The 26,700-nt window shown below is 35.7% G+C and overlaps 2 protein-coding genes and 1 pseudogene across 9 annotated transcripts in view; 1 reads left to right on the plus strand and 2 right to left on the minus strand.

Annotated features, from left to right (window-relative positions):
- Positions 1–7,275, minus strand: part of EFCAB7 (EF-hand calcium binding domain 7) — a 49,721-nt gene extending 42,446 nt beyond the window's left edge. For 2 of the 5 annotated variants that reach the window (XM_082453577.1, XM_082453574.1), the window contains exons 1-2: positions 6,981–7,120; positions 4,867–5,054 (exon numbers count right to left, since the gene is read on the minus strand). In XM_082453577.1, the coding sequence (XP_082309703.1) occupies positions 4,867–5,053 (187 nt within the window). In that variant the 5' untranslated portion in view covers position 5,054; positions 6,981–7,120. The other 3 variants (XM_082453575.1, XM_082453576.1, XM_082453578.1) reach the window with 3 other exon arrangements.
- Positions 1–26,700, minus strand: part of LOC309656812 (keratin, type II cytoskeletal 8 pseudogene) — a 411,180-nt pseudogene that overhangs the window by 352,249 nt on the left and 32,231 nt on the right. The window lies entirely within an intron of this gene.
- ITGB3BP (integrin subunit beta 3 binding protein) overlaps positions 7,349–26,700 on the plus strand; it is a 92,872-nt gene continuing 73,520 nt past the window's right edge. The window contains exon 1 of one of the 3 annotated variants that reach the window (XM_082454008.1): positions 7,349–7,492. In XM_082454008.1, the coding sequence (XP_082310134.1) occupies positions 7,488–7,492 (5 nt within the window). In that variant the 5' untranslated portion in view covers positions 7,349–7,487. The remainder of the gene's footprint in view (positions 7,493–26,700) is intronic. The other 2 variants (XM_082454006.1, XM_082454007.1) reach the window with 2 other exon arrangements.

The raw sequence follows: 26,700 nt of genomic DNA on the forward strand, positions 1-26,700 counted from the left end.
TCACTGGTTCACACAACCAGTTTCTTAAAATCTAGATTATCTGAAATCAATCATTACAATTTTACAAAGAATATTCCACCATAAAATCAAAAGTTGAAGAGATGAACACTACATTATTATCCTCCCAGATAATTCTATACGACTGATAACACCTTAGTAATACATACTCATTGACTTAAACTAAATGCCATAGTAGCAGAAAGCATGTTAAACTTTTAAACTTTGTAGATTCATGATCTCAGCCAATATTCAAAAGAATAGAGAGAAAAAACTAAAATTATAGTTTATAATAAAATATAAATTTTAATCTTTTCAATTTTTATATTTCCCAAAATGGGTTTCCTCAAATAGATATCTTATTGCATATAAATCCAAGACACTGTTGCAAGAATATGTCCGATTTTTTATTTCAGGAAACTGTTTCTAAAGTTGGCAAAAAAACTCAGTTTTTCTACTCATAAAGTTATTAGCCTTGATGAAACCGACATGAGTATAGTATTATCTGGTATTGTTGTTTCCCACTTTCTTAAGACTAAAGACCTCCAAGTCATTTGACACACCTAGTAAGGACCAAATTCACTGGTTTGGGGGATATCTGCACCAGAAGATTTAAAATATAATGGAAAACACAACCATACAAAATCTATGGGATGCAGAAAAAGCAGTTATTAGAGGAAAGTTCATAGCAATACAAGTCTTCCTCAAAAAACAAGAAAAATCTCAAATAAACAACATAAACTACCACTTAAAATAATTAGAAAAAGAACAAACAAAACCTAAAGTCAGCAGAAGAAAGGAAGGAAGAAAGATCAGACAGGAAATAAATAAAACAGAGCTTAAAAAAAAAACAATAGGAAAAGTCAATAAAACCAAAAGCTGGTTCTTTGAAAGAATAAACAAGACTGACAAACCTCTGGCCAGGCTCACCAAGAAGAAGAGAGAACACAAATAAACAAAATAAGAAATGAAAAAGGAGACATAAGAACTGATACCGCAGAAATACAAAAAAACCACATGGGAATAGTATGAACAATCATATACCAATAAATTTGACAACCTAGAAGAAATTGACAAGTTTCTAGAAACATACAGCCCACCAAAATTAAATCAAGAAGAAATAGATAATTTGAACAGATGGATCACTAGAACTGAAATAGAATCTGTAATTTAAAAACTCCCTACAAACAAAAGTCCAGGAGCAGATGGCTTCACAGGCAAATTCTACCAAACATACACAGAAGAACTTATACCGATCCTTCTCAAACTCTTTCAAAAAGTTGAAGAGGAGGGAACACTCCCAAGGTCATTCAATGAAGCCACCATCACCCTGATACCAAAACCAGACAAAGACACCACCAAAAAAGAAAATTGCAGGCCAATATCTTTGATGAATATAGATGCAAAAATTCTCAACAAAATATTAGCAAACCAAATCCAACAATGCATAAAAAAGATCATACACCACGACCAAGTGGGATTCATCCCAAGTTCACAAGGATGGCTCAACATATGCAAATCAATCCATTTTGTTTATGATACACCACATAAACAAAAGAAAAGTCAAAAACCACATCATCATCTCAATAGATGCAAAAAAAGCACTTGACAAAATCCAACATCCATTCATGAGAAAAACTCTTACCAAAGTGGGTATAGAGGGAACATGTCTCAAAATAGTAAAAGCTATTTATGACAAACCCACAGCCAATATAATACTCAATGGTGAAAAATTAAAAGCCTTTCTGCTAAAATCTGGAACAAAACAAGGATGCCCACTCTCACCACTTCTCTTCAACATAGTATTGGGAGTCCTAGCCACAGCAATCAGACAAGAAAAAGAAACAAAAGGTATCTAAGTTGGAAGGGAAGAGGTAAAATTGTCATTATACGCAGATTATATAATACTATAGATAGAAAACCCTAAAGACTCCACACAAAAACTACTAGAACTGATAAACAAATTAAGCAAGATAGCAGGATACAAGTTTAACATACAGAAACTGGTTGCATTTCTTTACACCAACAATGAAATATCAGAAAGGGAATGTAAAAAACAATACCTTTTAAAATCACAACCCAAAAAATAAAATATTAGGAATAAACCTCACCAAGGAGGTGAAAGATTTATATGTTGATAACTATAAAGCATTAATGAAGGAAACTGAAGATGATTCAAAGAAATGGAAGATATCCCATGCTCTCGGACTGGAAGAATTAATATTGTTAAAATGGCTATACTACCCAAAGCAATCTACAGATTTAATGTGATCCCTATCAAATTCCCATGACCTTTTCCACAGATCTAGAACAAATAATCCTAAAATTCATATGGAATCATAAAAGACCCAGAATTGCCAAAGCAATGCTGAAGAAAAAAAACAAAGCAGGAGACATAGCCATCCCAGACCTCAGACAGTACTACAAAGCTACAGTAATCAAAACAGTGTGGTAGTGGTACAGAAACAGACATATGGACCAATGGAACAGAATGGAGATCCCAGAAATAAACCCACACACCTACGGTCAATGAATCTTCGACAAAGGAGGTAAGAATACACAATGGGAAAAAGACAGTCTCTTCAGCAAGTGGTGTTGGGAAAGTTGGACAGCTGCATGTAAGTCAATGAAGTTAACACACCATCTCACCATACACAAAAATAAACTCAAAATGGCTTAAAGACTTAAACATAAGACATGACTCCATAAAACTCCTAGAAGAGAACACAGGCAAAATATTCTCTGACATAAATTGTACCAATGTTTTTTTAGGTCAGTCTCCCAAGGCAATAGAAATAAAACCAAAAATAAACAAATGGGACCTAATCAAATTTACAAGCTTTTGCACAGCAAAGGAAACCACCAACAAAATGAAAAGACAACCCACAGAATAGGAGAAAATATTCGCAAATGATGCAACTGACAAGGGCTTAATTTCCAAAATATACAAACAGCTCATACAACTCAACAATGAAAAAACAAACCACCCAATTGAAAAATGGGAAGAAGACCTAAAGAGACATTTCTCCAAAGAAGAAATACAAATGGCCAATAGGCACATGAAAAGATGCTCCACATCGCTAATTATTAGAGAACTTCAAATCAAAACTACAATGAAGCACCACCTCACGCTGGTCAGAATGGCCATCATTAAACAAATAATAAATGCTGAAGAGGGTGTGGAGAAAAGGGAACCCTCCTACACTGTTGGTGGGAATGTAAAGTTTGTGCAGACACTGTGGAAAACAGTATGGAGGTTCCTCAGAGAACTAAAAATAGGGCTTCCCTGGTGGCGCAGTGGTTAAGAATCAACCTGCCAATGCAGGGGACATGGGTTCAAGCCCTGGTCCGGGAAGATCCCACATGGTGCAGAGCAACTAAGCCCGTGTGCCTAACTACTGGGCCTGCGCTCTAGAGCCTGCAAGCCACAACTACTGAGCACACGTGCCACAGCTACTGAAGCCTGTGCACCTAGAGCCCATACTCCACAACAAGAGAAGCCACCGCAATGAGATGCACGTACACTGCAACAAAGAGTAGCTCCCACTCACTGCAACCAGACAAAGCCTGCGCGCAGCAACAAAGACCCAACGCAGCCTAAAATAAATAAATTTATTTATAAAAAAAGAAAACTAAAAATGGAATTACCATATGATCCAGTAATCCTACTTCTGGGCATATATCTAGACAAAAACTATAATTCAAAAAGATACATGCACCCCTATGTTCATAGCAGCACTATTCACAGCAGCCAAGATATGAAACAACCTAAATGTCCATCGAAAGATGAATGGATAAAGAAGATGTGGTACATATAAACAATGGAATACTACTTAACCATAAAAAGAACAAAATAATGCCATTTGCAGCAACATGGATGCAACTAGAGATTATCATACTAAATGAGAAAGAGAAAGACAAATACCATATTATATTACTTATATGTGGAATCTAAAATATGATACAAATGAACCTACTTTATGAAACAGAAACAGAATCACAGACATAGAGAATAGACTGGTGCTTGCTAAGGGGGAGGAGGGTGGGAGAGGGTTGGACTGGGAGTTTGAGATTCGCAGTTGCAAACTGGTATATATAGAATAGATAGACAACAAGGTCCTACTGTATAGGACAGGGAACTATATTCAATATCCTGTGATAAACCATAATGGAAAAGATATGAAAAAGAATGTATATATATAGCTGAGTCACTTAGCTGTACAGCAGTAATGAACACAACATTGTAATTCAACTCTACTTCAATAAAAAATAAACTAAAAAAATATAATGGAAAGAAGCAAAAAAAGATCAACTCTCTCTAACTCTCACCCCTAAAGAGCAGGACAAAACCCAGAATTCTTAATTTTCTTTTAAAATTTCACTTATTTCTTAATACTACTCTTTCACAATCACTCAACCATATATATATATATATATATATATATATATATATATATATATATATATATATATATATATTCCCTTAACATTTTCCCCAGTGTAGGTCAAATTCAGACTAGTGATTCAGTTGCCAGAAGTGTTTTAATTCTATCATTATAAATCTTAAAGTACCAACATAAGAATTCATGAATCTTAAAGTATGAAGATAAGAATTTAAAAAATGTTTTTAAGCAAGTAATTGATGGAAGCTTTAAAAATACTAATCTAGTCTATTTGAACACTGAAAGTTTTACTTTGAACCTCTTAGACGATGTAGCTATATAAAATGGCACAATAGCATAAGGTAGTTCCATTGCTCAAGCTTAACTAAGAAACTGAAATGATTCAACAATGTAAATCTAATTGCAGTCTTTCTGATCTATTAGCTTTCAACAAATAAGGCAAGCTACTTAAGTTAAAAAAAATTACCTAAGCAAAGTTGATCTTTAGAAATAATGTTATCTAAGCTGCTTTTGAAAACAGTTAAGTAGGCAGCTCTACAATTCATATAAAATATCTCCTCTTCAGTTAGTGGAAATTTCTTTGATCGAGGACTCTCTGAAAGCGTTGATTTCTGACTGGAGAAAGCTGCATCACTTCCTGGACTGATGGCCATTCTATTAGAAAATAATTTAAAATTTTATTTTAGTCGATGTTAATCCTAAAATGCAAGTGTCACTTTGCCTTTCAAACTGGGGCAGGGGGGAATCAAGACATCAAGGTTTTTATATGTGGAAAAAAGCTGTACATTATAATATGCATACAGTTATATTATCATATGTTAAGCTAGAATAAGCCTTTGGCAGTTGCTTTCTAAATATATATATACAAGAGAGCCAAAAGAACAAAGCCAAAACAAAGGTGTAACATAAATACAAAAGAAGAATCACAGGGCAAAGGAAAAGCATGCATCTATTCTCTCAAAATTAGAAGACAGTCAGTTGAGACTCTTCATAGGGTTGTAATGAGGATTAAGTAAATTAACACATGTGAAGCATATAGAACAGTGCCTGGCACATAATAAGTGCTAAATAAACTGTAGATAGAGTGGATCGCCACCATAATGAGAATTTGACTATAATGTGATTGGCAGTTGGCATCCATCTCCACAGCAGCATCAACCAGGTCATTTCACTAACATCTCAGTAATTCAGCCCCACATTTTAAATGACTGAATTTTAAAAATCCAGTCATTTATAGCATTATCCTGAGGTTTTACTGTGTTCCACTACTACCAATAATAATGTTAATAATAATAATAATAATAATAATTTGGGGGGTTTATATAGCACCTCTGCTCATAAAAGCTTAAAGAACTGTCATACATCTTGATTTATACCTACTACAGTGGTCAGGTATTTTTTGCCCGTTTTACAGATAAGGAAATTGAGAGACAGAGATGTCATCCAGCTAATAGTAAGTAGCAAAAGGCAGTAAATTTCAATAACAGTTTCTTCTTTTTTTAATGTGAATGAAGGCTTCTTGTACAACAGTTACTATGAGGCCCTAAATTGTGCTGGAGGTCTAACAGCTTGCAACATTATTTTACCCAGCTCTGACTTCTAAAAATACATTCCAACCTAATAAATTGAATATTTCAAGTTTAACAATAAGACGACACAGGTAGGGTCCCCTTCAGGACTCATTGGATTCTTACTCAGGAGGCCTAAATCACTTGCACCTTCTTGAATTATATAGGTCTTTTACACTTGGGAAAGAAAGATAATAATCGCTTATCATGGATGAAGTACCCTATTTATAATACACAGACCGCCTGCCTGACACTTTCATCTTACACCAGATTTAGAAGGACCCCACAGGGATGCGGTGTCACAGTCTGGTTACTGCAAATTGGTATCACTATAATTAAGCATCACAGTTCTAAACACATACGCATGCACGCATCTCCTCACAAATGTGAAAGAAAACTGTTCCAATAAGGAAGGGAGAATGAACGTTCGTTTTGCAGCCAGCAACTTAAAAATGTAAATATTTTTTTAAGATTGTCCTCAAATGCTCTTTCCAAATAAGGTGACTCCCTCACGTGGAAATTCCATGTGTGATATGTTCCAGAATGCTATTTTTTCCCTCTCTGTAACGAGAGACTAAACTGAAGCTTAAATATATAATTAAATATATAATTGCGCCCCTCAGGCTTGGAAACCTCCTGCATCTAAAACTCCAGCCCAAGACCAAGACAAGGGCCTAGAGAGTACATTGCAGAGAACCGCTCCATAAATAAGCAGCCACACAATAGCAAGAAAAATAAACTGTGAACAAGCGCCTAAGGCTTCTAAAGGGCCAAGGGAAAACAGCCATCCAGTCGCCGTCCCTACACAGTAACATACGTTCACAGCTGATATCCGGCAACATCTATTTTTGTATTCCTCTGGGAATAAAACTGCATTTATATGTACATTTTTAAGTATAGACACGGAGCAAGTGTACGTATGACAGAGAGGTAAAAGATGCAGGTGGAGAAAGAGAAGCCGAACAGTGACGAACGGAGCGGGCGAAGAGACATATAGCGAGCTGCTTGCTACCTAACTGCAGGTCACAAACGAGGAAGCGCAGCCAATTCTCCTCACGGATTCGGCAATCCTTTCACAGCGGCCGGACGGTCCTTGGCCTTCTTTTAATTACCATGGCAACTGCACCTCTCCGCTACCGGAAACAAGATACGGAGTACCTACCCAAATGGTCCGGCTAGAAATCTAGGGAGAGTTACTCCAGAGCCAACGGAGATGGCTCTGCCTCTCTTCTATCGGGGGCCTTCTGGTCAGAGTCGTGAGAGAGGGTCCTGCGTTGCCCTGTAAGGGACTGAGAGCTGTCCTAGGCGTAGACTTTCCTCCCCCCTTCACGGCATACACTGGGATCCCTTGTCGCTGGGGGAGTGTTTCCGGCGGGCCGCGTGGAGTGTGGCACAGCGTCGAGTCACCGTTCGCCCGCGCTTTTCAGGCTTCAGTGTTTCCCTCCCAAGGTTCTCTGTTTTCGTAAGAGGTTGCTCAGTGGTTTTATCCAGCGACAGGGGTGCGTCCCTGAATGTCGAAATGCCGTAAGTATCTCCTCCCCGGGTGTTGCTGTGTTTGGGCCCCTCTGTGAGCAAGAAGATATTATGTAGCCCAATAACCTTTTCTGTTTTCCCACTTTTCCTACTTTTTCTTTATCTTTTCCTCCGACAGTTCCTAGTGCTTGGTTCCCTCAACCTACGTCTGCTTCCCTTCCAGCCTTACTTATCCGGTAGTATTTGTCCACTTTAGTTCTGATTCCACAAGGCTTCTGACAGATTTTATAGGCTGTGGGTTTTATTTAGTGATGTATTGCTTGAAATAATTTCAAATATGGTTAACATACCGAGAATAGGACAGGGTAGATTGCATCACGCCGTATAATTTGATAAAGCCATTTAATGCCTAGATTAGTGTCGTGAGCTCATATAAACTTGTGGCAGAACTCATGGACCGGGTCCCAAGAGACCTGAACGCCAGCTCTCAAATGAGGAAGCATAGCCAATTCTGTAAAGAGCTGTCCAACGTTGAGCGAGTCACTTAATCACCTCCGGGCTTCAGTTTTCTTGCTTATCACTGCCCAATAGAGCCTTTTTTTTTTTTTAAGCTCCGTAAAGAACTTTTTTTGGGTGGGGGTGGGGGTGGGGATAATATATAACACATGAAATTCTCTGGCTGCCTCTTTGTCCCCAGGCTGATTTAGGTACCCTCTCTTGCGTGCTTCTAGAGTAACTTATTTCTCCGTCACATTCAGGTTTGAGCAAATGCAAAGTAACACAGGGTGGGAGGAGGGACATCTGTATCAAATAGGAATTGACATGAAAGTGGAAAGATTTGCAGAAATAATAACCTACATTTGTTGAATGTTTAATTATGATTTGGATACTGTGTTTAGCAATTTCCCTACATTTTCTCATTGAATCTTAAAGAGGACCTTGGGAGGTAGGCGCTGCTGTTATCTCTACTTTCCAGATTAGGGAACTCAGCACCTAATACGGTGTCCTACACACAGGTATCAATAAATACATGTTTCACTTATACCCTTAAAAGGTATGGATTATTAAAGAGGTTTTCCTTTCCCCAAAATGAAGCAAAAAGACTTGCCTCACTACTCTTGCACTAGAAAAATAACCCAGTTAGCACTTATACAAAGCTGTGAGGAAAGTGTAACAAAGTCCCTGCCAAATAGGAATACCATGGAAACTCGTGTGTGTTTGCTTAACAAGTAGTGATACTTTCTGAACTATGCTCCTGTTCTGCTGTAGATAGTAGGGAACCCCAAAAAAACTGTTAAATGGGGACCTTTTGGACAACTGTTTTCTTAACATATTAACAGGTACATGTTATATTAGGAGTGTCTGCAGTAATTATATTTTGGAAATAAATACATAACCTTAAAGTTGAGGTTGACATCTTAAATATATAGCGACTTCACTGAGTTTATTTTGGCAAAGTGATTTAAGACCAAATTAATGGTTAAATAATGCAAAAGTATTTTAGTAGAGGATCTCCACAATTGTTAGTAAACTTTTATTTTTCAATGTGGTTAAACTGCAGGGTCACAAATGGTGGTGCAAAAAGTCATCTTGGCAAGTTACATGTGAAAGTGGTATGGTTTTTAAGTGATGTTGAGATGTTGACGTTTTGGTACTTGGTATTTTGGGTATTGGATTGTGTGATCTATCTCTTTTCTAATTTCTTTAAATCTTGACAGGAAAAAAATATAATGAGTAACTGTGGAAATATACATGGCCTAAATTAATCTAAAATGAATAATAAACAATAAATATCCAATACCAATAGAGTGGATGGATGAATCTTAAAAATATACTGGGTGAAAGAACCAATTTGTAGAAAACTACATATAGCATATTATCTTTATAAAGCTTAAGAACAAGCAAAAAAACTTTAATTTGGGATTCTATATGTATATGATAAGATTATTAAGGGAAGAAAAACAGGGAATTGATAAATACAAAATTTAGTTTAATGGTTGCCTTCTCGGGAAAGCAGACGTAATAGAGAAGGAGCATACAGGTGTACCCATCCATATTGGTAATGATCTAGTTCTTAAATTGTGTGGTGAGTTTATGGGTGTTTATTTTCTTATTATGCTTCGTAACTTGATCATTATACATGTATTCTTTAGTATGCATCAAATACTAAAAATGTTTTTAAAGGATTTAGAGATTACTTATCTTGAATTAAATTCTCAATAAGTATAGTTTTCTCTGCCTTCTCTTTGTTTCTATAAGACAGATGCTATCTTGGAACTGGGAAAACAAATGAATTGGATAAATGCTATTCCTGGTTTCATTAGGCTAACCATCACCCCTTTCAAATTTGCTCCTCCTCTGTGTACATTATAAAATTAGTGGCATCCTCATTTCTCTATCTAGGTTGAAACCTTAATTTAAAATTTTATTTTATTTTTATTTTTTGGATTTGAAGACTTTGAAATGAGACAAACCAGGGTTTGAATCTTGGTTCTGCTACTTTACCAGCTGTGTGACCCTTAGATTGTTACTCAGTGAGTTCATGGATTAGTATAGTTACTCATTAAATAGTAATTGAATTATAAAGTTGCTGCTTGTAAGAGATTTCATCTTTATAGACAAATTTCACACCATGTTTATATTTGCATAATACTAAAGTCAAACATACTTTTGTAATAGCTCTTTCTGTAAATAATCAAATCCCCTTCTAGTGCTTTTTCCCCCCTTATATTTTTTCCTTTATAAAGATTCCTAGTATCACTTGCTTAGTCTTTCTAATTAGTGTGAATTATCATGCTAATTCAGCCAAAGACATTCCATCTATTCCTGTAAGAGTTAATTTTATTCTGTTCCAAGCTATAGACTGAATTAAGATTATAAAGTTGGAATAGCTTTAGTGTTGGAGGAAACGGTTAACAGTATTTCTGTGGGGTCCATTCTGATGATGTAGTCATAAAAATCTGAGAGTTTTCTGAGAGAACTTTAAAATATGCTTTATTTTCCTTGATAAAAGAAAATGAATATAAGAATATTCTGGGTCTGATAAGCTATTTTATTGCACCTATTTGGGTTTGTAGTCATGCTGGTGATAGCGCCAAGTACAATGATTTTTATTGTTGTGGGGGGTGAAATGATGTGCCAGGTTAAGTAAAAGTTAACCATTTAATAAACACCCATTGAATCATAGTAGATATTCAAAGTTCTATTAATTCTTTTACTTTAAAAGTATAGTACATTTTAAAAGAAGATTGAAGTTGTTAGTACTTGATTTAAGTATGAAAAACATGAATTTTAAATACAATTCTTTCCTGCTTGTGAAAGTCAGCAAAAAAAGTAAGGACAGAAATGAGGAAGCTATAGTACAGCCTTGTAATAGTGACATGAGGGACTCCCCTCATATGGCAGACAAGAATCTCTCAGACTCTATCAGTCAAAAGCAACTTGACCCTGCATAAATCATATTTTTTATTGCATCCTTGGACTTGGAGGAAGTTAAATCTCAAGGGGTGAAACAAAAATAGCCAAAACCAGATCTGTAATCAGTAAGCACAGATGAAAGGCAGATTGCCCTGAATATAAATACTGATATCCATGTTGTGCTTGATAGACTAAGCCTTGGGCTATAGGCAAGGTAAGGAAGTTAAACTTGAGACTACATTTAAGCTGGGAAGGGAGCTAAAATGATCCCTAGTTGGTATGGATCCCTTGGCTAGTAATGAAATTAAATGTACGTCTTTGGAGGAAGCATCCTCAATTTAGGCCCCTACTTTTTTCACAGGTTAAGATCAACCAAATATCCAAAATCTAGATAAACAAACATAAAAGGAAACAAACTGCCATGAGTGAAAGTTAAAACACGTAGTAATCAACGGATTTAGATCCCAAAGACTTTACAAAATGGAATTATCGGAGATACAATATGAAATAATTGAACAGAATACTTAAATAAAAAGTTGAATCACAAAAATTAGCAAGTAATGAGACTACCCAAAATGACCAGGCAAATTTTAAACTAGGATGATTAAAATGTTTAGAAACAAAAAATATATAATTGTTGAAATAAAAGCTCAGTAGATGGACTTCAATGTTACAGTAGATTGTGTTGAACTGAACCTTCCATAGATAACAATTTTAAACTCTGGGCAAAATATTAAAAGTAACTTCTTGAAGGCACTGGAAAGCAACCATACTAGGTAGAAATTGGAGGGGAGTTGACCCTTGAAAGAAGGGAACTACAATGTGCAAAGTTTGCATTTATATTGTTTTATCCAAGAGCAGTCCATATGATGTAGTACAGCTAGAACTCAACGAGAAAGCTCCAGTTTTACTTGTTTGAAGAGTTGGGTTAAGAGCTTGGGATTACCAGAATTGCTGGCAAGTAAAGGGAAAATCCGAAAAAGAGGGTAGCCCCAAAATCTGGTTATAAACTGCCAGAATCCTTGATGGATCCCTTAACTGCACATGGATTAGGGATTCTCCATGAAGCCTGGCAGGAAGCAACAGCTGGGATGCTGAAAGAATTGAACAGTGATTTCAGCTGCTGTCCATCACTGGGGAGACAGATTTTATAGTTTGAGTTTATTCAAGTTAAATGCCTGCTAGAACAAAACAACACTATTAAGAGTAAGAAAGCAGAATTCAGAGTCTCGATGTCATATCGTCTACAATGTACAAGATGCAATAAAATAATACCAGACAAGCAAAGAAACAAAATATGACTCGTTGAGAGAGAGTCAATTGAAATTGACCCCAAGATGACTTAGATTTTAGAATTAGCAGACAAAGACTTTAAAGCACCTACTATAAATATGTTCAAGAACTTAAAGGGAAAAAATGGTCATAATGAAAGGACACATGGGGAATCTCAGAAGAGAAAAAGATGCAATGGAAATTCTGTATTTGAAAAGTACAATACCTAGAATGAAAATATCTACTGTGTGGGCTTTATAGTGCAAGAAAAGAACTTGAAGATAGAATAATAGAAATGATCTAATTGAAAAAGTAAAATACAGAGCCTTAGTGACTTCTGGGACAATATCAAGTGGTCTAATATATGTAAGTAGAGTCCTAGAAACAGAAGAGAATGGGAATGAAATTAAAAATATATGTATTTTAAGAAATAATGGCTCCTAAATTTCTCACTTTTGCTGAAAAACATAAAGTACAGATCCAAGAAGCTCAGCAAACTCCAGTTGAGATGAAAAATATGTATGTGTTTGTCTATGCACATGTACATATACATGCCATAGTCAAACTGATAAAAATTAAAAATGAAGCAAAAATCTTCAAAGCAGCCAGAGAAAATTGATGCTTTACCTGTAGGGGAAACTATTCAAATGAAAGCTGACTTTTCATAAAAAAACCGTGGAGGTCAGAAGACAGTAGAATGACATTTTAAAGTGCTAAAAGGAAAAACACCTCAACCCAGAATTCTATATGTAGACACTATCCTTCAAAATGAAGGTAAAATAATGATATTATCAGATAAAAACAGAATATTTGTCACCAGCAGACCTGCATAGAAGAAATGCTAAAAAAAGTTATTTGAGCTGAAGGGAAATGATATCAAGTATAAATTTACATCTATTTGAAGAATACTGGGAATGGTATATATGTGATAAGATATAAAAGACTATAGTTGTCCATCAGTATCTGTGGAGGATTGGTTCCAGGAGGCCCCACTTATACTAAAATCACACAGATTTTATGCTCAAGTCCCTTATATAAAATGGTGTAGTACAATGAAAACAGTTGGCCCTCCGTATCCAAGGGTTTTCTCTCCACAGAGTCAACCAACCATGGATGGAAATCTTGATCCACAGATGTGAAACCCATGAATATGGAGGGTTGACTGTATATTTATTGAAAAAAAATCTGTGTATAAGTAGACCAGCACAGTTCAAACGCATGTTGTTCAAGGGTCAACTGTATATATTTTTTGCTTGTAACTTCTTGAATAGATGTGAGTGTTTAAAGCAAAAATTATAACACTTACTGTGTGTTTTATAACATGTATAACAGTATAGCACAAAGGACAGAGGAAATGGACAGTAACATTGTAAGATTCTTACATTTATGTAAAGTAGTATTGTATTAACTCTAAATGAACTGTGATGTGTTAAAAAGGCATATTGTAATGCCCCAGAGTAACTAATAAAAAATACAAAGAAAAATAATACATAACCCAAAAAATACATAAAAAACAACAGAGGAATTGAAGTGGTATACTGAAAAATGTTTAATCAAAAGAAGGCAGGAAAGGAAGATCAGAGGACTAAAAAACAAATGAGACAGATAGAAAACAAGTAGCAAAATGTAGACCCAACTGTAAATGATTACATTAAGTTTAAGTGCAATAAAGACACCAACGAAAAGGTACAGAATATCAGACTGGATTTAAATATATATAGATTGATGTATATATATGTTTATATGTATATATGTATATATCCCAACTCATTTAATCCTCATAACACTGATACCACCCTAACTGGATACCAAAATACAATAAAAGAATTATAAGAACATTGCTGACCAATGTATTTCATGAACATAGAATCAAAAATCCTCAGCAGAAGATTAGCAAATCTAATTCAGCAGCTGTAAAAGAGACAATACATCATGTCCAAGTAGGATTTATCCCAAGAATGCAGTTTTTTCAATATTTGAAAATCAATTATTGTTTTTAAAAGGAGAATAAAGGATGGTCCTAATCGAAGATACAGCTGCTTCTACATAACTGCTCTGGTCAAAAAGGAGTCCAAAATGACAGTTTTCCTTGATGATCACTGTTCTGTTTGCTGTAACTGATCTACAGCATTTCAGGAAAAAGACAGTTCCCATTGTACCTGTCATTTCTCAGCTGTGCCAGCTGAAGGTTGAGCTTTCTGGTGAGTGAGGACTCTGGGGTCATGACAGTGATGGAACACAATAGCCTCAGGACCTGGTTGCCCCAAAGTTTTCCTGGCAGTGTCTGAACTGAAGAATCTTGAAGATACCAGCTTGTTGCTGGAGCTGTGCTTTAGAATAAGATTTGTCTTAAACTGTGATTGTGGCTCTACAGAGTTGGGAAAGAAATGCTATGGGAAGAGGCAAGCTAGGAGAGTACAGGCTCTGTTAGATGGAAACATTGACCTTTGTTGGGTTTTTTTTTTTTTTGCTAATATTGGTACTTGGCATATAAGTGACCAATAAAAGACTCCTGGTTGGATGAATTGATTGACAGATAGGTGAATACATAGATAGGTACATACTATAGAAGATCATATTAATAGTTCTATGAAGAACACACCCATTTATGATAAAATAAAAACTTAGCAAACTAGGATAGAAGGGAACTCCTTCCTATGAAAAACCTACAAATATCATACTCAGTATTGAACGCTTTTTCTAAGATTAGGAAGAAGGCAAGAATGTGCCCACTCACAACTTCTATTCAACAAAGCACTAAAAAAAAAAAGGAAATGCATAAATGTTGGAAAGGAGAAAGTAAAATTGATGATCCGCTGATGATATTATCATGAACATAGAAAATCCTAAGGAAGCTGCAAAACAATTATTAGAACTATTTAGCAAAGATGCAGAGCACAAAGTCAGTGTACAAAAATCAATTCTATTTCTACATGTTAGCAATAAACACCTGGAAAACGAAGCTTAAGTTTTTCCATTTATAATTATGTAAAAAAAATATAATAAGTTCAACAGAAGACATGGAAGATTTCTACTGTGAAAATTACAAAATGTTGCTTAGAGAACATAAAGATTTAAATAAATAGGGGCATGTATGGATTGGAAGACTCTATATTAAAATGTTGGTTCTCTCCAATTGATCTTTATTTATTTTTTTAATAAATTTATTTATTTTATTTATTTATTTTTGGCTGCATTGGGTCTTTGTTGATGCTTGTGGGCTTTCTCTACTTGCCGCGAGTGGGGACTACTCTTTGTTGCGGTGCGCGGGCTCCTCATTGTAATGGCTTCTCTTGTTGCAGAGCATGGGCTCTAGGCACACGGGCTTCAGTTGTTGTGGCGCATGGGCTCAGTAGTTGTGGCTCGCGGGCTCTAGAGTGCAGGCTCAGTAGTTGTAGCGCACGGGCTTAGTTGCTCTGCAGCATGTGGGATCTTCCTGGACCAGGGCTTGAACCTGTGTCCCCTGCAATGGCAGGCAGATCCTTAACCACTGAGCCACGAGGGAAGCCCTCCAATTGATCTTTAGATTCAATGCAATTCCTGTCAATCCTGGCAAACATTTTAAAGAAATAGAAAAACTGATTTCAAAAATTTTATAAAAAGGCTGAGGACTTACAGTAGTCCAAACAATCTTAAAAAAGAAGAATGAAGTTGGAGTACATAGACTAACTAGACTTAGTGTGTGTACAAAGTATGTACACTACCTAGACTTAACTATACTGTATAAAGTGGCAATGAAATCAATGTGGTTTGGTCATAATGGCAAATAGATAAAATGGAAAAGAATAAAAAGCCCAGAAGTAGAACCAAACCAAGTACCGAAGTAATTCAGTTGTGGAAAGAGAAATCTTTCCAACTGCTTCTGGAACACCATGTGGAAAAACAAACCAAACAACCTTGACTTCCACCTTATACCATATACAAAACTTAATTTGAGATGTAGCATAGTCTTAAATATAAACAGTAAAGTTTCTGGAAGGAAATACATGAGAATATTGTTACAACATGGGGTAGATAAAATTTTAGGCAAGGTACATAAAGCAACCGTAAAGGAATAAAATGGATAAATCAGACTACATCTAATTTATATATTGTAAATATACGTTTAGAACATATAAAGAACTCTTGGGACTTCCCTGGTGGTCCAGTGATTAAGACTCTGCGCTTCCACTGCAGGGGGCACGGGTTCGATCCCTGGTCAGGGAACTAAGATCCCACATGCCGCGCGGAGCAGCCAAAAAAAAAAAAATATATATATATATATATATATCTATATATCTATATATATATATATAAAGAACTCTTACAACTCAACAGTAAAAAGATAAAAACCTTATTAAAATAATGGTCCAAAGACTTGATCCAATACTTAATAAAAGAAGTTACGTGAATGGCAAATAAGCATTTTGTTAGACATCAGGGAAGTACAAGTTAAAATTAAATTGAAACACTATATAACACCCAGTAAAATAGCTGTACAGTTGACCCTTGAAGAACATGGATTTGAACTGTGAAGGTTCACTTACATGCCCATTCTTTTCAATAAATGTGTACTACAGTACTGCATAATCTATGGTTGGTTGAATCTGTGGATGTGGAACCAAAGATATAGAAGACCGAGTATAAAGTTATACATGGATTTTTTTTTTTTTGATGTGGACCATTTTTAAAGTCTTTATTGAATTTGTTACAATATTGCTTCTGTTTTATGTTTTGGCCTTTTGGCCACGAGACATGTGGGATCCTAGCTTCCCAACTAGGGATTGAACCCGCCCCGCTGCCCTCAGCCCCACCCCCACCCCCGGCCCCACACCGGAAGGCGAAGTCCTAACCACTCGACTGCCAGGGAAGTCCCTATACGTGGATTTTTGACTGCAGGGGGTTCAGCACCCGTAACCCCCCACATTGTTCAAGAGTCAACTGTGTATTCATTTTACATTTTGAGAATACTAGGTGAATAATGAATCTTAGTAAATAGATTTGCTTTGCACAGAAGTATGGGTTAGCACTTCTTCAACTAGTTTCTGTGTGCTCTAGGCTTGAGAGAATAAGTTTATTGCAAATAATGTGAGCTAGGTTTTCACTGTAGTCTGAGGGATTTAAAATATGTTGCCTTTGCATTGGAGGTATCAATATGAAATCATGTATTTTTAGATATATGTATAAAAATCCAGGTAGATAGAAAAGTATGTGTGTGTGTTTTCTGTTCTAGCTCTGTCCATTGCCTTTAAGCAATGACATAAGTAGCAATGAACACACCTAGTGCCGAGATTTTGATTTATAAATGCCATTGTCCACTAAAAAGAACCAAGTTTCTTTAAAGCAAAAGCTAATTCCAATGCTGGAGCAGAGAACATTTTGTGTGAGTGAGTGTGCATGCGCAAATAAGGAAATATAATGAAGTGCTCAAAGAATTACAGGTACATGAGGTACATTGGAGGTAGTGTGAAAGGGGAATGATCCAATTGCCAAATCTGGGACAATTAAGCATCAACATAAATTGTAGGAATTGATTATAATCCATTGGATTAAATAAAATTCCATGATTCTGTAGTGATATAAATAAATGAATAAAGAGGAGAAAAAGGAAAGCTATTCCTTGGAATGGAATGCTAATTAATAAATATAAATATGATAGGATTAAAAAATCATCAATGGTTCTTTAAAAGTATTAAGACAAAGTTTGATAGGAAACAAGATATTTACATATAAGATTTCTTATGTATTACATTGGAGAAAACTGGCAGATAACATCTTAATCAATGATCAAAATACATATCTCACTGATATTGTGCGAAACCAACATCATGTGCCTCAAGTTATCATGCTCTCAAAAGGATACAGCATCATTTTTGTAATACTTATGGCAAAAACCCCACATAGCCTCATCATGGGAAAATGTCAGATAAACCCAAATTGACAGATATTCTACAAAGATAACTAGACTGTGCTCTTGAAAAATGTCAAGGTCAAGCAAAAGAAAGGTTGAGGAGGAGCTGTTCTAGGTAAGGGGGACTAAAGAGATGGGACAGTAAAATGCAATGAGTGATCCAGGATTGGATCCTAGACTTGGCGGTGGGGGAGGGAGAGGGGATTGGCTATAAGGGGCATTTTTGGAGCAAGTTGTAAAATTTGAATATGGACTCTTGATAATAGTATTGTATCAATGATAAATTTCCTGATTTCGATCAGTATGCAAAAATCAGTTGCATTTCTCTACACTAGTAACGAACTACCAGAAAAACAAATTAAGAAAACAATTCTGTTTACAATTGCATCAAAAAAGAATAACATTCCTAGGAATAAATTTAACCAAGGAGGTAAAAGACCTGTACACTGAAGACTATAAGACATTGATAAAAGAAAATGAAGACAGAAATAAACACAAATATATTCCACTCTCATGGATTGGAAGGATTAACATCGTTAAAATGTCCATACTACCCAAAGCAGTCTACAGATTCAATGCAGTCCTTATCAAAATTCCAATGGTATTTTTCACAGAAATAGAACAAACAATCCTAAAATTTGTATGGAACCACAAAAGACCCTGCATAGCCAAAGCAATCTTGGGAAAGAGCAAAGCAAAGTTTGAAAGCATCATGCTGATTTCAAACTATATTACAAAGTATAAAAATCAAAACAGTATGGTATTGGCATAAAAACAGGCACATAGATCAATGGAACAGAATAGTGACTCCAAAAATAAACTCACACATATATTGTCAATTAATTTACAACAAAGGAGCCAAGAATATACAATACAATATGAAGGACAGTCTCTTCAATAGTGTTGGGAAAACTGACAGGCCGATGTAAAAGAATGAAATTGGACCCCTATCTTACACCATACACAAAAAATCAACTCAAAATGGATTAAAAACTTGAAGGTAATACCTAAGATCATAAACCTCTTGAAGAAAACATAAGCCATAAGCTCCTTAACATTGGTCTTGGCAATGATTTTTTGGATCTGACACCAAAAGCAAAGGCAATAACAACAAAAATAAGTGGGACTACATCAAAGCAAAAAGCTTCTGCACAGCAAAGGAAATCAACAAAATGAAAAGGCCGTCTACAGAATGGGAGAAAGTAATTGCAAATCGTGTATCTGATAAGGGATTAATATACAAAGAACTCATACAACTCAATAGCAAAAAAAAACCCCAAGCAATCCGATTTAAAAACTGGGCAGAGCTAGCTGCTTGTAAATTTTGGAGATTAATCCTTTGTCAGTTTAATCTCCAAAATTTACAAGCAGCTCATGCAGCTCAATATCAAAAAAACAAACAACCCAATCCAAAAATGGGCAGAAGACCTAAATAGACAGTTATCCAAAGAAGATATACAGATTGCCAACAAACACATGAAAAAATGCTCAACATCATTCATCATTAGAGAAATGCAAATCAAAACTACAATGAGATATCATCTCACACTGGTCAGAATGGCCATCATCAAAAAATCTACAAACAATAAATGCTGGAGAGGGTGTGGAAAGGGAACCCTCTTGCACTGTTGGTGGGAAGGTAAATTGATACAGCCACTATGGAGAACGGTATGGAGGTTCCTTAAAAAACTAAAAATAGAACTACCATACGACCCAGCAATCCCACTACTGGGCATATACCTGGAGAAAACCATAATTCAAAAAGAGTCATGTACCAGAATGTTCATTGCAGCTCTATTTACAATAGCCAGGACATGGAAGCAACCTAAGTGTCCATCGACAGATGAATGGATAAAGAAGATGTGGCACATATATACAATGGAATATTACTCAGCCATAAAAAGAAATGAAATGGAGGTATTTGTAATGAGGTGGATGGAGTTAGAGTCTGTCATACAGAGTGAAGTAAGTCAGAAAGAGAAAAACAAATACCGTATGCTAACGCATATATATGGAATCTAAAAAAAAAATAATGGTCATGAAGAACGTAGGGGCAAGACGGGAATAAAGATGCAGACCTACTAGAGAATGGACCTGAGGACACAGGGAGGGGGAAGGGTAAGCTGGGACAAAGTGAGAGAGTGGCATGGGCATATATACACTACCAAATGTAAAATAGATAGCTAGTGGGAAGCAGCCGCATAGCACAGGGAGATCAGCTCGGTGCTTTGTGACCACCTAGAGGGGTGGGATAGGGAGGGTGGGAGGGAGGGAGATGCAAGAGGGAAGAGATATGGAGATATATGTATATGTATAGCTGATTCACTTTGTTATAAAGCAGAAACTAACACACCATTGTAAAGCAATTATACTCCAATAAAGATGTTAAAAAAAAAAATGGGCAGAGGACCTGAATAGACAGTTTTTCCAGAGAAGACATACAGATGGCTAACAGGTACGTGAAAAGGTGCTCAACGTCACTAATCAGCAAGGAAATGCAAATCAAAACCACAATGAGATGTCACCTCACACCTGTTAGAATGGCTCTTATCAAAAAGACAAGAGATAGCAAGTTCTGGTAAGTATGTGGAGAAAGGGGAACCCTGTGCACTGTTGGTGGGAATGTAAACGGATGCAGCCACTATGGAAAACAATAAGGAGCTTCCTCAAAATACAGAACTTCTATATGATCCAGCAACTCCACTTCTGGGTATTTATCTGAAGGAAATAAAAACATTAACTACAAAAGATACATGCACTCCCATGTTCATTACAGTATTATTTACAATAGCCAAATATCTACCAATGGATGAATGGATGAAGAAAATGTGATATATATATATATATATATATATATATATATATATATATATATATATATATACACAATGGAATATTATTCAGCTATAGCAAATAAGAAAATCCTTCCATTTGCAATATGGGTGGACCTTGAGGGCATTATGCTAAATGAAATAAGTCGGAAAGTAAAAGGTGAATACCATATGATCTCGCTTACATTTGGAATCTTTAAAAAGAACAAACTCATAGAAAAGGACATCAGACTGTGTTTACCAGAGGTGGGGGATAGGGAGGGAGGAATTGGAGGAAGGTGGTCAAAAGGTACAAACTTCTAGTTATGAAATAAATTAAGTCCTGGGGATGAAATGTACAGCAGGGTTACTATAGTTAATAATACTATATTGTATGTTTGAAAGTTGCTAAGAGATTAGATCTCAAAAGTTCTTATCACAAGAGAAAAAATCGTAACTATGTGTGGTGATGGATTTTAACTAGACTTACTATGATGATCATTTCACAATATATACATATATCGAATCATGTTGTACATCTGAAATTAATGTTATATTTCAGAAAATTTTCCTGATTTTGATGATTGTATTGTGATTATGTAAGAGAATATCCTTGTTCTTAGAAAAACACACAGAAATATTTATGGATAAAGGTATACAGTGTCTCCAACTTATTTTCAGTGGATCATAAAAAAGATTTTGCATTGTATGTATATGTGTGTGTGTATGTTTCTATAGAGAATGATAAAGCAACTGGGACAAAATGTAAACAAGTATTAAGTCTGGGTAAAGGATATCAAAAACTGTTATTCCTAGGATATTTTTTAACTTTAAAAATATATAAAAATTAAAAGTTCCCAAAAATACCCATCAAATTGTTTTAAAAAATGCTAATGGATGGATTAAACAGTAAATTAGACAAAATTAAAGAAAGAATTACACAACTAAAGATAGACCTGAAGAAATTGCCTGACAGCATAGAGATCAGTGATAAGAAATAGATGTTTAGAGATATGGAAAATGGAATAGAAAATCTAAAATTTCTTCTAGAGGGAGTCTCGGAAAGGTAGAATCAAGGAGAGCCAATATTTGGAGAAATTATGGCTTAGATTTTTCCAGAACTGATAAAACACAAATCCACATAAGAGACTGCCTTAGAGATAAGACAGTGTTAATATGACATCCTTTGGGAACCTGCATTTAAAGCACCTTAAATAGAATTGAAGGATTATAAAAAATGAAAGGAATTAAATATATTCTTGAATTTAAGACTGACGTTTTAAGTAAAAAAAAAAAAATTAAATATTAATTTATATAACACCTTTGTGCCAATCACTGTGTCAGGCTTTGGGGATTCAAATATGAACCGATGTTACACTCTCTAGTTTGCATTTTAGTGGGAGAGATAGTTCAACAAGTATTTTTAGAACTCATAATTTACCAGTTAACAGACAAGATGCTAATGATATAAATACATTAGTCTAGGGAGGAAATAGACTATTTCAACTGGATAAGTTTAATGAGAAGGACATGCACTATTATAGGTATGGAATGGAAAGATCCTTAGTGCAATCTGGACAGTGTCAGGGAAAAATTAAATATGACTGGGCTGGAATCTCAAAGAAAAGGTAGACATCAATGTTAGTTTATTATTGTTAATTTTCATGTTGTAAAATATTATACATACAAAAAGGTATATAAAATATCACCAATCTACCACATTTAATTCTGATAAACCTGTTTAGCCCCTTTTAATAGAATCTTTTGAAAGACTTATTCATGTCCTTTATATATGTATGTGTGATGATACACATATGTATATGTTTCTCAAAGAAGGTAATAGTAATGAATGTTTTATTAATGTTCATTTTTGAGAGTACCCATTTAAGAATGAAATGATCTTATGGCATTTCTCATTTTATTCAGCCCAAAGAACATCTCACCTCCATCCATATATCTTCTGGGTTCAGTATTCCCAAATATATCCCTTTTATGTCTGTAAAAATTCTTTAGCTAATTCTTTATTAATCTTTTGATAAAGCAGCTTTTGACACCATAAACGTGTTGCCCAATAACTGGTTAAGGTTTTGGCTAGTTTTATCATGAAGAATAACAAGATTAATCATTTATTGAGTTGCTTTCACGTGGTGACCATATTTCTCCATGCAGTGGAGTGATAATCCCACTTACCCATGCTGTGATAGTGAATTATTATGTGACCTCTGTCAGTGTTGAACACAAAAACGCATAGGCTTGAATGAAAGGGAGAATGCAAAAGGATATAGGAGATTCTTCTCCCTTCTTTGCTCATTCCCATACATGGAATGGAAAATGTATCATTTTAGATTTCTCAATTTGTACCTAAAGAGTCACATGGGATGTGAATTTGGCCATTGCCTTTCATCAAAGGATTTCTAAGCATCTCATAAGCATATTCCATAATCCTCTAAACACTGTGTAGTTGTAGCTGGCAATATTATTATCTCCATTATGGAGAGAAGTAAATGGAAGCACTGATATACTAAGTGATATTTTTATCTTCCATTCAGAAATTTACCACTGGTTTACAAGCCAGTATTATTTATCACCTTTATGAAGCTTAGTGAGATTATGTGATTTGCCCAACCTTAGGGGAGAAATTTGGCATAACATCAAGGCTCCTGAGTCTTATATGCCTTACTAATTTTATCTCCTCCCCACACACATACACTCTTACCCTCAGCTCTATTGAAAATCATATTTAATCCAATGTTTTAAAAGTCCTGTAAGGGACGAGGGATTACTATTATTCATGATTGTGGTTACTTATGTGAGAGAAAGAAGGGGTGAACAAGATGGGACAAATGGAAGGTTTTGGGGGATAGCTGGCAAACTATTTCTTGATCCTGGGTGATGGTTACAAGGGTGGTTGCCTTACAATAATCCATTAAGCAATATACTTTTTAATGTAAAAAAAAAAAAAAAGTCCTGTAAGGGAACCTCAAATCATGTTGCTTCATGAGTCTTTGAGGTATCATTCCTGGTTCTTAATTAGGAATCAAATGATAGTTTATTTTTTCTAGAATAGTTTTTTTTTAATATTGTAATATTGTAACTGCTGTTAGTAATGTTACATACTAAAACTCATGCACTTGTTTTGTTCTGATGAGTTAGAGAATCCTATTCAGGATACTACCATGTGGTAAGCTAAATAAAATAGTGGAAGATGGTCTTAGAGAGTAATATGGCTAATTCTACATGGTTACTTTCTTTTCTTTTCCTGTTGATATAAAACTACATATCTTTATCTTTCTTAAATTCTCACCAGCAATAATGCTGGTAGCAACCAGAATTTTGATCCCAGTGAACCTAAACCTAGTACACCTAAGTGTACTAGGGGTACTGTAGTATTCAAATTGTGGGCATTGGTGTAAATTTGGGTTAAGTTGAAAGTGAGAAGTAACCTGTAGAGCAGCGGTCCCCAACCTCTTTGGCACCAGGAACCGGTTTTGTGGAAGACAATTTTTCCACGGACCAGGGTGGGGGTATGGGGGGTGGATATGATGGTTCAGGCAGTAATGCGAGCGATGGGGAGCGGCAGATGAAGCTTCACTCACTCGCCCACCACTGCCCACTGTGCAGCCCAGTTCCTAACAGGCCGCAGACTGGTACCGGTCTGTGGCCTGGGGGTTGGAGACCCCTGCCATAGAGATTATAAGGTTACCCATAAGAGGGAGGTAATTAGGATATAATAGGTAGGTGCCCATTTAAAATTTATTTATTTATTTTTAATTGTGAAATATACATAGCATAAAATTTACCATTTTAACCATTTTAAAGTATACAGTTCTGTGGCACTTAAGTCCAGGTAACCCTTCAGTAAATTGGGGATGTACTCTAGTCATAGTCCACCTATAACTGTACAGTCAGCATTCTGTAGCCCTGGTACCGCATCCGCGGATTCAACCAACTGCAGATGGTGTAGTACTGTAGTGTGTATTTCTTGAAAAAAAAAACTTGAGAATAGGTGGACCCTTGCAGTTCAAATTCGTGTTGTTCAGGGGTCAGCTGTACATTCACATCGTTGTACAACTATCACCATCATCCAACTCCAAAGCTTTTTTCATCTTGCAAAACTGAAACTTCCTATCCATTGAACAGTAACTCCCTGTTCACCCCTCCTCCTAGCCCCTGGCAACTACCTTTCTATTTTCTTTTTTTTTTTTCTATAATATATATATACTTTTAATTTTTATTGGAGTATAGTTGCTTTACAATGTTGTGTTAGTTTCTACTGTACAGCAAAGTGAATCAGCTATACATATACATATATCCCCCTTTTTTGGATTTCCTTCTCATTTAGGTCACCACAGAGCACTGAGTAGAGTTCCCTGTGCTATACAGTAGGTTCTCATTAGTTATCTATTTTATACATAGTATCACTAGTGTATATATGTCAATCCCAATCTCCCACTTCATCCCACCCCACCCCCGCTTCCCCCTTGGTATCCATACATAAACGTCTGTGTCTCTATTTCTGCTTTGTAAATAAGATCGTCTATACCAGTTTATTCAGATTCCACGTATACGTGTTAATATACGATATTTGTTTTTCCCTTTCTGACTTACTTCACTCTGTATGACAGTCCCTAGGTCCATCCATGTCTCTACAAATGACCCAATTTCATTCCTTTTTATGGCTGAGTAATATTGCACTGTATATATGTACCACATCTTCTTTATCCATTCCTTTGTTGATGGACATTTAGGTTGCTTCCATGTCCTGGCTATTGTAAATAGTACTGCAATGAACACTTGGGTGCATGACTGCTTTAAGCACCTCATTTGAGTGGAATTATATAGTATTTGTCCTTTTTTGCTTGGCTTATTTCACTTAGCATAATGTCTTCAAGGTTTATGCATGTTGTAGCATGTGGACTTTCTTTCCTTTGAAGGCTGAATAATATTCTCTTGTATATGTATATACCAAATTTATTACTTATTCCTCTGTCCACAGACACTTGCATTGCTTTCACCTTTTGGCTATTGTGAATACTGCTGTTATGAACATGGGTGTACAAATATCTGTTTGTGTCCCTACTTTCAGTTCTTTTGGGTATACATTCATAAGTGGGATTACTGGATTATATGTTCATTCTAGGTTTAATTTTTTGAGGAACTGCCAAACTATTTCCATAGCAGCTGTACAATTTTACAGTCCCACCGGCACAAGAGTTCCAGTTTCTCTATCCTGGCCAACACTTATTTTCTGGTTTTTTTGATAGTAGCCATCCTGATGGTTGTAAAGTGGTATTTTGTGGTTCTGATTTGTGTGTGTGTGGTTCTGATTTGCATTTCCCTAATATTAGCGATGTTGAGCCTCGTTTCTTGTGTTTACCAGCCATTTGTATATCTTCTTTGGAGAACTGTCAATTTGAGTTCTTTGCCTATTTGGGGGTGCCCATTTTTTTAAAACCAAGGTAGTAACCACAAGAGCTGCTTTTTACTTTACAGAACTACCAGAGATATATCGCTTTTAATTGCTAACTAATACTGGTAGCAAATGAGTAAGAACTTTAGGAAAATATTTGTCCCACATATCTAATCAAGTTTTGCCTGTCCTTCCTTTGTGTGTTTCATCCATCTCTTCCTCTCTGTTTCTGTTAAGATCATCCTAATCCACTTAGCATCATCTGTGCTACGGTTGTTTGTGAGTTTTTTAAAAAGGGTAAAAGCATTTAGTAGGTGCTTAATTTAATAACTGATATCTTGACACTGGGCCCAGTTCTACCAGAATGGTAAAAATAGGTGGTCATAAATTCCTCTAGTAGGTTTGTTCTTCTTTACCTCTTCTTTAGCTCCTCCCCCTCAATTCAACAAGGATTTATTAT

The sequence above is a fragment of the Balaenoptera physalus genome (genome assembly GCF_965194825.1).
Source record: "Balaenoptera physalus genome assembly, chromosome: 1".
Classification (NCBI taxonomy): Eukaryota; Metazoa; Chordata; class Mammalia; order Artiodactyla; family Balaenopteridae; genus Balaenoptera; species Balaenoptera physalus.